The 15,281-nt window shown below is 38.3% G+C and overlaps 1 protein-coding gene across 1 annotated transcript in view; it reads left to right on the forward strand.

Annotated features, from left to right (window-relative positions):
- Positions 1 to 15,281, forward strand: part of LOC139939199 (uncharacterized) — an 89,329-nt gene that overhangs the window by 23,481 nt on the left and 50,567 nt on the right. Inside the window, 11 exon segments of the mRNA XM_071934989.1 lie at positions 1,183 to 1,302; positions 1,832 to 1,948; positions 3,274 to 3,396; positions 3,611 to 3,739; positions 5,333 to 5,446; positions 6,581 to 6,697; positions 9,717 to 9,839; positions 10,759 to 10,878; positions 11,404 to 11,517; positions 13,042 to 13,164; positions 13,891 to 14,019. Coding sequence (XP_071791090.1) covers positions 1,183 to 1,302; positions 1,832 to 1,948; positions 3,274 to 3,396; positions 3,611 to 3,739; positions 5,333 to 5,446; positions 6,581 to 6,697; positions 9,717 to 9,839; positions 10,759 to 10,878; positions 11,404 to 11,517; positions 13,042 to 13,164; positions 13,891 to 14,019 — 1,329 coding nt within the window.

Genomic DNA, 15,281 nt, shown 5'->3' on the forward strand with positions numbered 1-15,281 from the left:
TATTATTAAGTTACAGACCTGAATGCTACATTCCACGGACGACGCGAACACAGATTGCAAACACTTTTACCTACTGTGTTGCATGTAGTGTCGGACAATCCGAAATGGTTACAGACTATTAATTTATCATCCTCGTACACGCAACGGACGTCTGGGTACTGCACGCCGTGTGCTAGTCTGTCGGACTAGCGCACGGCGCCATGTGCTAGTCTTCGGACTAGCGCATGGCAAACCGACGCTCTATCACACGGCCGTCGTCTAGCAAAACTAAGACATGTCATGTGACGCGCTCTAAACCAATGAGCAGGCACAATACCTGCAAGGGGTGTTATAAATGAATTCGGTAGTTGAGTTTTAAACTATCGCTTGTGATACCAGTGGGTTAAAAACCTTGTTTTATTTTGTTATCTTCAGCTTTCTGAAAAGTTATGTTGGGTGTCGGGGCCGAGCGGTTAAAGGCAGTGGACACTATTGGTAATTGTCAAAGACTAGCCTTCAAAGTTGGTGTATCTCAACATAAGCATAAAATGTCAAACCTGTGAAAATTTGAGCTCAATCGGTCAACGAACTTGCGAGATAATAATAACAAGAATAAAACACCCTTGTCACACGAAGTTGTGTGCGTTTAGATGCTTGATTTCGATACCTCAAATTCTAAATCTGAGGTCTCGAAATCAAATTCGTGTAAAATTACTTCTTTCCCGAAAACTATGGCACTTCAGAGGGAGCCGTTTCTCACAATGTTTTATACCATCAACCTCTCCCCATTACTCGTCACCAAGAAAGGTTTAACGCTAATAATTATTTTGAGTATTATTACCAATAGTGTCCACTGCCTTTAAGAGCGCCGGATTCAAGCTCTGGTTTTTGATTAGCAGAGTGTGGGTTCGAATCCCAGTTCTGACACTTGTCTCCTTGAGCAAGACACTTAACCATAAGCGGCTCGGGGATAAACTGATATAGAATATTCTTTTGGTTTTACCCGTAAACTCTTTGTGTGTTAGCACGGTCTACTTGATACTTTCCAGAGTTCTGTGAAAAAAAACCACGAGTATAATACAGTGTTAACACACATCAGTGTATATGGTTAAAACCAAAATGAATATTCCTTTTTGTGTAATTGTAGAACCATTCTGTTTTCTAGCATGATTGTATTTATAAGATTGTATGTTTTTATTTCAGTTTCAACAAATCCTTGTTCGCCCAACCCGTGCAACACTGGAACATGTCAACCACTGTCAAGCACCACACACCGATGTTTCTGCCCGAGTACACATATTGGAAACAACTGCGAAACACAAGGTAAAAATGCATCTTTGTTAATAACTCAAACCATCCTTAAAGGAATGTTACAGAATTGGTAAGAAACAAAAATCGTGAAGATCACAGATTTACATAAAACTTACACGGTCTTATGATGATGAAAGTAGAAAACATCCCTTGAAATATTTCTGTCTGAAATGTCATATTTTGATGAGAAGTAAATAATCTAACTTCACGTTTGGAGTTTATCGCTCAGTGAGCATTTTATTCATTTTTATTTTGGCATCGATGCAATGCAAAATTTGTAATCGGTTTTTCACTATTCTCTTGTGACCCAGATGGCCGATCGATCTCAAACTTCTACAGGTTTGTCAGTTTATGTATATGGTGGATTACATAAAGTGCCTACACTGCCAGCAGATGTTTTGTTAGCAAAAACCAATTCTGTAATGTTCCTTTAAGTTATCTGATGACATGCATGTCATAGCACCATTGTTTTTTAATTTAAATGTCATTTGTTTTTGTAGCATGTTTGTGACATTCGTTTGCATGTTGTTGTTTTTTGAAGTTGTTGTGAACCCTTGTTCAAGTAATCCATGCAACACTGGGACTTGTCAGGTATCAGGAAACATATACACATGTTTCTGCCCCAGTACACATACTGGAAGCAACTGCCAAACACAAGGTAAACATTTATCTTTGTTGATAAATTAAACCATCTGTAAGTTACATCTGATGACAAGGCACCATTATACTGTAGTTGCTTTTTAAGCATGTGACGTTTGTTTGCATGATGTGTTTTATATTAGTTGCTCTGAGCAAATAGACCGATCCATTACGCCGTGCCTCCTTACCAGTTGACCAATCACAGCCGCGAAACCCGATCACCATTAGTGCAAAGATCACCAAACGGTTCAAATGGTGATCAGATTTCGCGGTTGTGATTGGTCAATGATAATTGGCTTAATGGATCGGTGTATTGTTCAAGCAATCCTTGCAACAGTGGAGCTTTAGAATTTACTACAGGCTGAAGTTGACCAAGATGTATGATTTTAAAACATAGCAACAACTGACACTCGAAACCCCAGTGAAGCACATATATTGTATTAAAGGCAGTGGACACTATTGGTAATTGTCAAAGACAAGCCTTCACAGTTTGTGTATCTCAACATATATGCATAAAATAACAAACCTGTGAAAATTTGAGCTCAATCTGTCATCGAACTTGCAAGATAATAATGAAAGGAAAAAAACCACCATTGTCACACCAAGTTGTGTGAGTTTAGATGGTTGATTTTGTGACCTCAAGTTATAAATCTGAGGTCTCAAAATCAAATTTATGGAAAACTATTTCTTTCTCAAAAACTGTAACATTTTCTCCCGCCTATCTAAAATGACAGAACTCCTCTTAGGAATTATCAATTTCTTTCATTCATTTTTTTCTAATAATTATAATAATAACCCGTTTTTATATAGCGCTTTTCACACCGGAGGGCGTCCCAAAGCGCTTCACATTATTGCCCCTGGTCACTGGGCCTTAATTCACTCCTTAAACCATCTCAGCTCCCTGGGGAGTATACAGCCTCGTGCAACAAATGCGCTACTCGGCTAAATCAATTACAAGAACCATCTCTGCCCTCACAGGTACCCATTTACCACTGGGTGGAGAGAAGCAATTATAGTTAAGTGTCTTGCTCAGGGACACAAGTGTCACGACCGGGATTCGAAACCACACACTCTGCTGAACAGAAGCACCAGAGCTTGATTTCAGTGTTCTTATCCACTCGGCCACGACACCCTCTTGAGCAGGACAGAGTGCTTGTTACAAATATGCTTTACTGAACATCTGAGTGTCATTTGTTTGTTATGTAAAACAACACCAATCCCGGTCAACTACTTTTTGACTCGCCCTGTATACATGCTATAGAGCTTTTGCTAGTTGCGTTTGGTTGTAGACGTTAGCTGCTGCTATTTTGTTACTGTAGTATGCTTGCTTCTTTTCTTTGATAGTTACTACACATCCTTGTGATTTGGCTTCAACCTGTAATGGGGGACAGTGCTTTAGATCAGGATCGGGAACTGGCTACACTTGTGCATCATGTCCAACTGGCCAATCAGGCACCAACTGTGAAAGTAAGTGGGGGCATAGCTATTTTCATGACTCCATTTTTAACCAATCAGATTAGAGGATTCTATACATGAGGTATATAAATGTTTATATCTAAGCCTCTGAAAGGTTCAACATGTCTTGTTTTTATTCTATAGCTCCCTAGAGTTTGTGATGTGCATTGTATGGTAGCTGCAGAGGTGTTGTTATTATTAGTATGCATGCTTCTTTTTTTGATAGTTTCTACACATCCTTGTGATGATGGCACAACAACCTGTAATGGGGGACAGTGCTTTAGATCAGACGGGACATCAAACGGATACACTTGTATATGTCCTAATGGGCAATCAGGCATTAACTGTGAAATGTGTAAGTGTAACTTGCTTGTACTTAAACAGCTACCTGAGCGGAATGTTTTTAACGGAAATGGTATTTTTACTTGTTTATAATGCACTTGTTGACCATTTTAATGTAATTTTGATATGTGTACACTTCTGAATTGTTCGTTATTATCGATTAAAAATTCTGGCCCCAACCTAAAGGTTTGCAAAAACTAAAAACACTTCTGCCGTTGAGAGCGCGCGTCAAAGGACAATGCCGCTGACGTCATTTGTGGGAGTTTGCTTTGTTATACCTCCACGCTGCAACAAAGCGGCTTTACAAATTGGAGCTCCCAACTATGACGTTTTTAGAGTGATTACGTAACGGGCTTTTCGCAAATCTCTCAGAAGAGCGCTGGATAAGGGTATTCGAAATGATTGTTTTTTTACACAATCAAAATCTATTTATAATCATATGACTCGATTTTTATTCATTGAAAACATTTTAAATGGAATTCAGCAAAGTTCACGACTTGACATTTTTATGCGTATTAGGCATGGTTTGAAGATAATGAAAACCAAAAAATACTTTTCAAATGAGGTGACGGGTCTTTATCTTCAGCCATGCATCTGGAACTCCTCTTCGATCTTGTCTTTGTACCACAAAATTCATATTTCTTCTCAAAACTTATCTTACATGTATGTCACAGGCTTTCAAGAAATAATTTTTGTGTGTCTGTTTTTCTTTGTTTTGTTTTGTTTTGTCTTTGTTTTTTACTGCGCCTTGAACACCTAGCAGGGTGGCTGTATGTGCGCGCATTACACGTCTCACTAATAATTAATATTTAGGTAAAGCATAGAGCATGAGAATTTATTGAGTATAACAGGCCTGGTATTTTATCTTTGAGAGGGCAAGGCCATTTTCATTTTAAAAAGGGCACTTCCTTCGTAAAATCGTTTAGTCAAAGGGAAACTTTTGAAGGGTCAGCAAGGCCAAGAGCAGGGCAACTGAGGTCATGGCCTCTAGAGCCTCCGTGAAATTTTAGGCCTGGTTTAGACCTTTATCCATAGAGTTACAATGTATATATAAGAACTAGAGGGCGCGAGGGCGCACTGGCTTAAATACGCGCCCCGGCATGCGCGCAGGTGGCCATTTTCTAAGTTGAACAAACGGGCATTGCTTAGCGTGTGTTTGTGCGGCCATTTGGTAAGTTGACAAAACAGCATCGCGTTGGCGTTCAATAAACACAAACTCAAATGTGTACTTCGTATTCAACGCGCGTACATAATGGCGCGCGTGTCTCGTTGCGGTCCCGTCGCGTTTGTGCAAGAAGCATCACCAGTGCGCCCTCTAGTTTTTTATATATAACTCTATGCCTTTATCACGCTGTCACCATCTTGGTCATGTTCCCTGTTTCCAATAACAGTAATGAATGCTAACATTCATTCCGCATGGCACCAGACTATTATATTGTCCAGTCTCAGTTTGGTTACAAATGAGTTGGAATGGAGTACAATCAAGATGGCCACACCGTGATAAAGGTCTGTCGAATTGAAATCTTACTAACAACTTGAAAAACGCAAGCATAATAAGAGCTAAAAGTAATTAGCGTAAACTGCATGTCTTCCTTTGTGCTTTTAGTCTCAGATCCTTGCTCCCCGCATCCCTGCAATACTGGTTTATGTACGCCGGCTGGCACTGGATACACATGTCAGTGTCCTAGTGGACGGACTGGAGACAACTGTGAAATCACATGTAAGTACAGGGCTGGAGCCTTGCGTAGAACCTTTCGCTGTTTGCTCCAAATATTTAGTAGTTTTTAAAGACATGGACACTTTTGGTTATTGTCAAAGACCAGTCTTCTCATTTGGTGTATAGTCATTTGAATAAAATAACAAACCTGGGAAAAAATTTGAGCTTAATTGGTCATCGAAGTTGTGAGATAATGTTGAAAGAAAAAAAAAACTTTTCACATGAAGTTGTGTGCGTTCAGATGCTTGATTTCGAGACCTCAATATCTAATTCTGAGGTCTTGAAATCAAGTTCGTGGAAATTTACTTCTTTCTCAAAAACCTCGTACTTCAGAGAGAGCCGTTTCTCACAATGATCTATACTATCAACCTGTCCCCATTATTCGTTACCAAGTAAGGTTTTTTGCTAATAATTATTTTGAGTAATTACCAATAGTGTCCACTGCCTTTAAAGATGCTATGTCAGATTTGTGGCCGATTTGAACCCAAAATTTTGATTTAAAACTCGATAGGTATTTTGATGGGGGTCGAGAAAGTTACAAGCTTTCATTTGAGCCATTGCCCGAAAAAGTCCGCCAATTAATAGTAGCAGTGAAATAAAGTGCTCAAAATTAGTTTTTGTCGGGATCCCGACAGTAATATATCACGTGGCCAATTCTTATGTGTTTTATAAGAAACGTTTCAAATTTTTGTCATGGTTCCTGACCATTAAAAGTAAAAGTGAAACTTTTTTTCGTTTGAGCGAGTGATACTCCATACATTTACATCGTGATATTGCGATATTTAATCGATATCTCGATATATCGATATTTCGATTAAAGCCAAATCGATCCGATATCGAAATCGCCCAAGCTTAGGTGACACCATGTTTGTATCTACTTGCTAGGTAGATTATGTTATTTTAAGAACTCGTCTTGCTTTTTATTCTCCTAATCTACTGGTTGTTAGCCCCTTGCACTCGCGCCACACAAGCAAAAAATTACTCTGCACAGTTTTTTTATAATTTCAAATAATGCTTACAAAATCCACAAAAGGCTTACCTTTTTAACAGCGGTCAAGTTTGCAGTTGTTTGTTTGCTTTAATGTCTGTCCACATGGTACTTTATTTGAACTTTGTTGCGTGACTGTTTTGTTGTAGTTTTCTCATGCATACCAAACCCCTGTCATAATCAGGGTATATGCGAGCCAACGTCCGTCTCTACATACAGCTGCAGATGTCCGCCCACACACACTGGAAACAACTGCGAAATACGACGTAAGATTATTAAAGTAACACATTGCCTTGGATCGGGCGAGTTGGTCTACAGGCTGTCTTAAAAGAAAATAACTGCACTTTTGAAATGGCTGCCGAATAAAATATGTTATTCTGGGGAAAAAGGTTTGGATGTATTGATAGCTTATGGACTCAACTTTCACATGACATCAAAAAGTCTGAAAATAATTCATGATGGGTGAGCACTGCTCACGTTTGTAAAGGGTATTGTAATTAGGCTGCGAAGGAATTAGCCTACCTGTTTGTGAGAGGTAAGTCCTTTGAAGCTTACAAGATTCACTCCAAGATGTAGGCTACTTATTCTTCAGTGAACAGTGCTCACCCAAGCATGAATTATTTCCAAACTTTTTGGTGTCATTTGAAAGTTAGATCCATAAGTTATCCATACATCTAACCCTTTTCCACCAGAATTAGATATTTTTAATTCGGCAGTCATTTCAAAAGTATAGTTTTTTTTTTAGACACATGCTATATGAAAAGCGTTTGAAACCGTTTGTTATAAAATACATATGGTTAGAAAGATGTTTTAAAATAGTATAATGATGTAACACAAATTGAAATTGCATGGTTTTCCTTCTCAACGACGTGAACTAACACGGCACTCCAGTTTGTGGGGTCAATTCTTTGTACTCCACGAAATGGCCATCCATAGTTCGCAAGGTAAAAGGAAAACCATGCATTTTCGGGGCATATTGTATCGATCATTATATTCTACTTGTATAACATCTTTCTAACTATTTGCATCTGATAACAAATGGTTTCAAACGCTTTTCATAGACCAACTCTTCCTTTAAATACATATTTAGAGATTTTCATATAATGGATTTTTGATGGTACTTTGATGCTCAATCTCATTTGTTTTTGTAGCATGTTCATGATGTTTGTGACATTCATTTACATGTTGTGTTTTTTGTTAGTTGTTGTGAACCCTTGTTCAAGCAATCCTTGCAACACTAGAACATGTCAGGTATCAGGCAACATATACACATGTACCTGTCCCAGTACACATACTGGAACCAACTGCCTAACACCAGGTCAAAACACAGCTGTGGTGATAATGTTAGCGATTAAGTAATTCATATATATGATTTGAGCCATTGCATGGTGAGGTACCAATATATATTTGGTTTGCGGTAACACCATGTGTGTATCTACTTGCCAGGTAGAGTTTGTTCTTAGAGAACTGCCTTTCTTTATTCTACTACTCTTGATTTAACATCCGATAAATGCACTCCGTGGTAGTAGAATAAGGAAAGACAGTGCTCGAAGAACAAACTCTACCTGGCAAGTAGATAAACACATGGTACGTGTTACCGCAAACCACATATATAAAGTAATTCAAGTTTTTCTAGCATGCTGACTTTGACGATGCATGTTTTTTAGAACTTATTGACTTTCCCAAAGTTGTATACCTCTGTTATTAGTGGCATGTTTTGGTCAAGCGGTTTAGAGCATGCATAGACTCGTGCTCTGGCGTTTTCGGATCAGCAAAGTGTGGGTTCGAGTCCTTGGGCCGGATAAATAAAAACTAGCAATTACTTATCAAGTTAAAGGTTCAGCATTAGCAAGAAGACTGAAAAGTAAAAGATCAGGCATGAACATTTTGCTCGCTGGATTACCTTTCACTTATAGACATATAAATAAAAACGACATTTTACTAACATACTGTAGCAATTACTTGTATTTTTACAAGCTACTGCATGAGGAGCTTGAGATTTTACTTGAACAACAGTGTTGCATATATGGCTCGGTATCGGGTCAGTATTAAAGTGTTATTTTTCCCTTGGTCTAATGATCCAACGATAAATGTTACTTATAAATTTGTTGTGTACTTTAATTGCTCTAAAAGAACCAATCTTTGGAGCGCTGGCGTGGAGAGGCTGGCTGTTTCCTCATCATAGCCACTGCCGCCATCAAAAAATTGACTAAGTGGAAACTGCCCCGCCTGCATTTCAGTTAATCGCTATTGATCAGCGAGTCCATGCCTCTATTGTTATACTCCTGAATACCCGCTATTGTGCTTTTCTCTGACCATTTACTAATCCGTTCAAGTAAATGGTGTTTTTCTAGTAAAAGGTTATTTATAGAGATTTTAGCAAATTCTCATGCCTGATCTTAAACTTGTCGACATTTTGTTAATGCTGGCCTGTACACGGCCCAGTATCTTGTGAAACTATCAGGTAATAGTAAAATGTCGGTTTTATTTACATCTCAATAAGAAGAGTCCCTCAAGCATTGATATTACCTACTAGTTCGACCAATTACTAGCAATATTAAGGCTTACTTTTATTTATAAGGATTTAAGTAAAAGACTAGTAAAAGCAAATGCTAGTTTTTATTTATCTGGCCCCTTGTCTTGACACTTGTATCCTTGAGAAAGATGCTTTTCCATTGTCCTTTAGATGGGACATTAAGCTACCATGGTGCTGTAACGCAATATGCTGCTGATCAGACCAGGTAAACCCTTTCTCTTTTTGATAAATGCACAGGGTTCTTTTACTTGCGTTTTACCATATTTACACAAGACCAACTGCTTTATGTCCCATACGAAGGAAGTAGCGTCATGGTTTTAAAGTGTCTTGCTTCAGGGATCAATTTCATAGAGCCTGTAAGCACAACAATTTTCTTAGCTTGAAATTTCTTCCTTGATAAAAACAGGATTACAAACCAAATTTCCATTTGTTGCACATTTCTTGCTACTTGTACTCAGCTGTTGCTTGTTTATCCTGAAAATCACGATGAAATTTGGTTGGTTATCCTGTTTTTATCAAGGAAGAAATTTCATGCTAAGGAAATTTTTGTGCTTACAGACTATTATGAAACTGGGCCCAGGACACAACTGTCGCGACTTGGTCCCAAACCCACACTCTGCTGATCAGAAACACAAGAGCTTGAGTTCATTGCTCTTATCTGCTGAGCCAGACTCGCCGAGATAATACACCATAATAATTTTATTTGCATTTTGTTATTTTGGTATGCATGATCCTTTTATTTTCTGTAGTAACCAGTAACTCTTGTAGTACTCCAAATATCTGCAACGGTGGAACTTGCATCATGGCAGAGGATTCATTAATTCATTTTATCTGTCGATGTCCAACGGATCAAATAGGCGACTTTTGTGAAAGTAAGAGCAGGATTTTAATGCATTGTATTGTCAATTGTGTGAGGGCGCTCTCAAACATATTTCATCACTTCTGGGGGCTTATTTAGTCATACCCAACACAGTTATTAAAGAACGGAACACATTACCACGATGGACATCATATCCATCACAAATGATAAGATCTTATAAAGGAGCAGTTATAATCCACCTCTAAAGCTGATTAAAACTACAGCACAACAAAGGTGACAGAACGCTGATTAAAACTGTGCGGGGCGAATCCTGTATACCCCCGGAAGTGATAAAAATACTATTGAGAGCGCCCTCACGCGGTCAAAAGGCTGATTTGGGGTATTTTTTTTTGTAGGGGAATAAATCATCTGCAATCCTTGCTCAGAAGCATACATTTGTACCATGCAAAAGAAGTCCACATAATATGTAGTGACTTGAAACACTTTGTGGACTTACACTCGTTCACACAGTTTTTTTTTTTATAGTGTTAAAGACTGTTTCTTCTGAAGTATAGGCGATGTGACCTATGTTTACATTCAAACCGCCCTCTGTTGGTAAAACACTGTATATGTCCTGTTTCGCCTGGCAAAAAGACGCATAGTCATTGTAAGATTGCATACACTTTCTAGCTCGCTGCCAAAACGCAATGGTTTGACACTTGTCTCCTTGAGCAAGACACGTAACCGTAAGCTTCTCGGGCATAAACTGATATAGAATATTCTTTTGGTTTTACCCGTAAACTCTTTGTGTGTTAGCACGGTCTACTTGATACTTTCCAGAGTTCTGTGAAAAAAAACCATGAATATAATACAGTGTTAACACACATCAGTGTACATGGTTATCCAAAATGATTATTCCTTTTTGTGTAATTGTAGAACCATTCTGTTTTCTATCATGATTGTATTAATAAGATTTTATGTTTTTATTTCAGTTCCAACAAACGTTTGTTCGCCAAACCCGTGCAACACTGGAACATGTCAACCACTGACAAGCACCACACACATATGTTTCTGCCCGAGTACACATATTGGAAACAACTGCGAAACACAAGGTAAAAATGCATCTTTGTTAATAACTCAAACCATCCTTAAAGGAATGTTACAGAATTGGTAAGAAACAAAAATCGTGAAGATCACAGATTTACATAAAACTTACACGGTCTTATGATGATGAAAGTAGAAAACATCCCTTGAAATATTTCTGTCTGAAATGTCATATTTTGATGAGAAGTAAATAATCTAACTTCGCGTTTGGAGTTTATCGCTCAGTGAGCGTTTTATTCATATTTATTTCGGCATCGATGCAATGCAAATCTTGTAATCGGTTTTTCACTATTCTCTTGTGACCCAGATGGCCGATCGATTTCAAACTTCTACAGGTTTGTCAGTTTATGTATACGGTGGATTACATAAAGTGCTTACACTGCCAGCAGATGTTGTGTTAGAAAAAAACAATTCTGTAATGTTCCTTTAAGTTATCTGATGACATGCATGTCATAGCACCATTGTTTTTAATTTCAATGTCATTTGTTTTTGTAGCATGTTTGTGACATTCGTTTGCATGTTGTTTTTTGAAGTTGTTGTGAACCCTTGTTCAAGTAATCCATGCAACACTGGGACTTGTCAGGTATCAGGAAACATATACACATGTTTCTGCCCCAGTACACATACTGGAACCAACTGCCAACAAGGTAAACATTTATCTTTGTTGATAAATTAAACCATCTGTAAGTTACATCTGATGACAAGGCACCATTATACTGTAGTTGCTTTTTAAGCATGTGACGTTTGTTTGCATGATGTGTTTTATATTAGTTGCTCTGAGCCAATTGTTCAAGCAATCCTTGCAACAGTGGAGCTTTTGAATTTACTACAGGCTGAAGTTGACCAAGATTTATGATTTTAAAACATAGCAACAACTGACACTCAAAACCCCAGTGAAGCACATATTAAAGTCACCTGGAAGTGGTATTTTTTCAAAATAAAGCTTTTGTCACTAATATATGTGTTTTGATGAGTGGAATGTGAATAAACAGTTAGCTAAGGTTTTAAAAAATCAGTTCTTATGTTATTTACAAATTTAAGAGTAGACCCCGACCCGAGAGGGCGCTGTTCGTGACGTCAATCGAGGCAGACTTTGCCTGTAATGCGTAGAGTAAAAACAATTGCAAAGTACATGTACGGACCAAATCGTGAGTTTCAAAAAAACATTTTTTTGTTTTTTTTCCGGCAATGCCGACCAGGTGTATTGCTGTTGAATGCAGAAAAACACTTTTTGAAATGTACCAACTCACGTCTTGGACGTACATGTACTTTGCACGTGTGTTTACTCTACGCATTACTGGCAAAGTCTGCCTCGATTGACGTCACAAAAGGGGTAGGCGGAGTCAGCCCCCAAACAACTTTATATATTTTTTAAACATATAAATCGTGACAAACAATTAGTAAAAAAAATGTTTTATTGTTCGTAAGCATATACTCTTATGTTTGAAAGAAAAAAAAATCTATTTCCAGGTGACTTTAAATATTAAACAAACATTCTCTCCCGCCTATCTAAAAAAAAGAAAGAATGAAACAAATTTATCATTTCTAAGAGAAGTTATGCCTGTGTTACTGAAAGCACTCATTGTTTGTAGCTGTCCATGGGATGTTAATGCTTGACTGAATCTAAACATCTGAGTACAAGTAGCAAAGGGTATATAAAAAAAAGCTTAAATGCTTTACTTTACATATTTGCCATGTTTGTTTTGTCAAGTATTTGGTGGACAGCTTGCAAAATGACATAACTCCTCTTAGAAATTATCAATTTCTTTCTTTCTTTTTTTTCCTTCTAATAAGCAGGAGAGAGTGCTTGTTAAATCGATGCTTAACTGAACTTTTGAGTGTCATTTGTTTGTTTTGAAAAACATCACCAATCCCGGTCAACTTCTTTTCGACTCGACCTGTAGTGGGTATGGTGGAGTACATGTAGTTGGATCATAAATGGCAACATTTCAGAATGCCTCGTAAAAGCCCCATCACACCAAATTCATTCTTACTATGTTCTAAAAAAAATGTAGCTGAACTGGCTACTATAGTCATTCTGTTTTGTAGCATGAATTTGCTTGATGAGTATCACTATACATGCTATAGAGCTTTTGCTAATTGTATTTGGCTGTAGACGTTAGCTGCGGCTATTTTGTTATTGTAGTATGCTTGCTTCTTTTCTTTGATAGTTACTACACATCCTTGTGATGTGGCTTCAACCTGTAATGGGGGACAGTGCTTTAGATCAGGATCGGGAACTGGCTACACTTGTGCATCATGTCCAACTGGCCAATCAGGCACCAACTGTGAAAGTAAGTGGGGGCATAGCTATTTTCATGACTCCATTTTTAACCAATCAGATTAGAGGATTCTATACATGAGGTATATAAATGTTTTTATAACACCCCTTGCAAGTATTCTGCCTGCTCATTGGTTTAGAGCGCGTCACATGACATGTCTTAGTTTTGCTAGACGACGGCCGTGTGATAGTGCGTCGGTTTGCCATGCGCTAGTCCGACAGACTAGCACACGGCGTGCAGTACCCAGACGTCCGTTGCGTGTACGAGGATGATAAACTAATAGTCTGTAACCATTTCGGATTGCACGACACTACATGCAACACAGTAAGTAAACGTGTTTGCAATCTGTATTCGCATCGTCCGTGGATTGTAGCATTCAGGTCTGAAACTTAATAATAATAGTACAGTATTTACAAATGTTTGGGGTGTTATAAAACAAATATTGACTGCTTTTACTCGTGCAATGGTTAAAAACTATGACTCCCTCGGTGATCCCCGGAGCGTTCTATTTACCCTCGGCTTCGCCTCGGGAAAATAGAACGCTCCGGGGATCACCTCGGGAGTCATAGTTTTAACCATAGCACTCGAAGCAGTCAATATTTGTATAATATCTAAGTCTTTGAAAGGCTCAGACATGTCTGTTTTTATTCTATAGCTCCCTAGAGTTTGTGATGTGCATTGTATAGTTGCTGCAGAGGTGTTGTTATTATTAGTATGCATGCTTCTTTTCTTTGTTAGTTTCTACTCATCCTTGTGATGATGGCACAACAACCTGTAATGGGGGACAGTGCTTTAGATCAGTCGGGACATCAAACGGATACACTTGTATATGTCCTAATGGGCAATCAGGCATTAACTGTGAAGTGTGTAAGTGTAACTTGCTTGTACCTAAACAGCTACCTGAGCGGAATGTTTTTAACGGAAATGGTATTTTTACTTGTTTATAATGCACTTGTTGACCATTTTAATGTAATTTTGATATGTGTACACTTCTGAATTGTTCGTTATTATCGATTAAAAAAACCTTTTTTTGGGGGCCCCAACCTAAAGGTTTGCAAAAACTAAAAACACTTCTGCCGTTGAGAGCGCGCGTCAAAGGAAAATGCCGCTGACGTCATTTGTGGGAGTTTGCTTTGTTATACCTCCACGCTGCAACAAAGCGGCTTTACAAATTGGAGCTCCCAACTATGACGTTTTGAGAGTGATTACGTAACGGGCTTTTCGCAAATCTCTCAGAAAAGCGCTGGATAAGGGTATTCGAAATTATTGTTGTTTTACACAATCAAAATCTATTTATAATCATATGACTCGATTTTCTTATTCATTGAAAACATTTTAAATGGAATTCAGCAAAGTTCACGACTTGACATTTTCGTTCAACCAGGTCTTTAAGAGGTTTTTACTTGTTATGCGTATTAGGCATGGTTTGAAGATAATGAAAACCAAAAAATACTGCACAAAAGGGGTGACTGGTCTTTATCTTCAGCCGTGCCATGCATCTGGAACTCCTCTTCGATCTTGTCCTTGTACCACAAAATTCATATTTCTTCTCAAAACTTATCTTACATGTATGTCACAGGCTTTCAAGAAATAATTTTTGTGTGTCTGTTTTTCTTTGTTTTGTTTTGTTTTGTCTTTGTTTTTTACTGCGCATTGAACACCTAGCAGGGTGGCTGTATGTGCGCGCATTACACGTCTCACTAATAATTAATATTTAGGTAAAGCATAGAGCATGAGAATTTATTGAGTATAACAGGCCTGGTATTTTATCTTTGAGAGGGCAAGGCCATTTTCATTTTAAAAAGGGCACTTCCTTCGTAAAATCGTTCAGTCAAAGGGAAACTTTTGAAGGGTCAGCAAGGCCAAGAGCAGGGCAACTGAGGTCATGGCCTCTAGAGCCTCCGTGAAATTCCAGGCCTGGTTTAGACCTTTATCCATAGAGTTACAATGTATATATAAGAACTAGAGGGCGTGAGGGCGCACTGGCTTAAATACGCGCCCCGGCATGCGCGCAGGTGGCCATTTTCTAAGTTGAACAAACGGGCATTGCTTAGCGTGTGTTTGTGCGGCCATTTGGTAAGTTGACAAAACAGCATCGCGTTAGCGTTCAATAAACACAAACTCAAATG

Source organism: Asterias amurensis, chromosome 6 (genome assembly GCF_032118995.1).
Source record: "Asterias amurensis chromosome 6, ASM3211899v1".
In the NCBI taxonomy this organism is placed as follows: domain Eukaryota; kingdom Metazoa; phylum Echinodermata; class Asteroidea; order Forcipulatida; family Asteriidae; genus Asterias; species Asterias amurensis.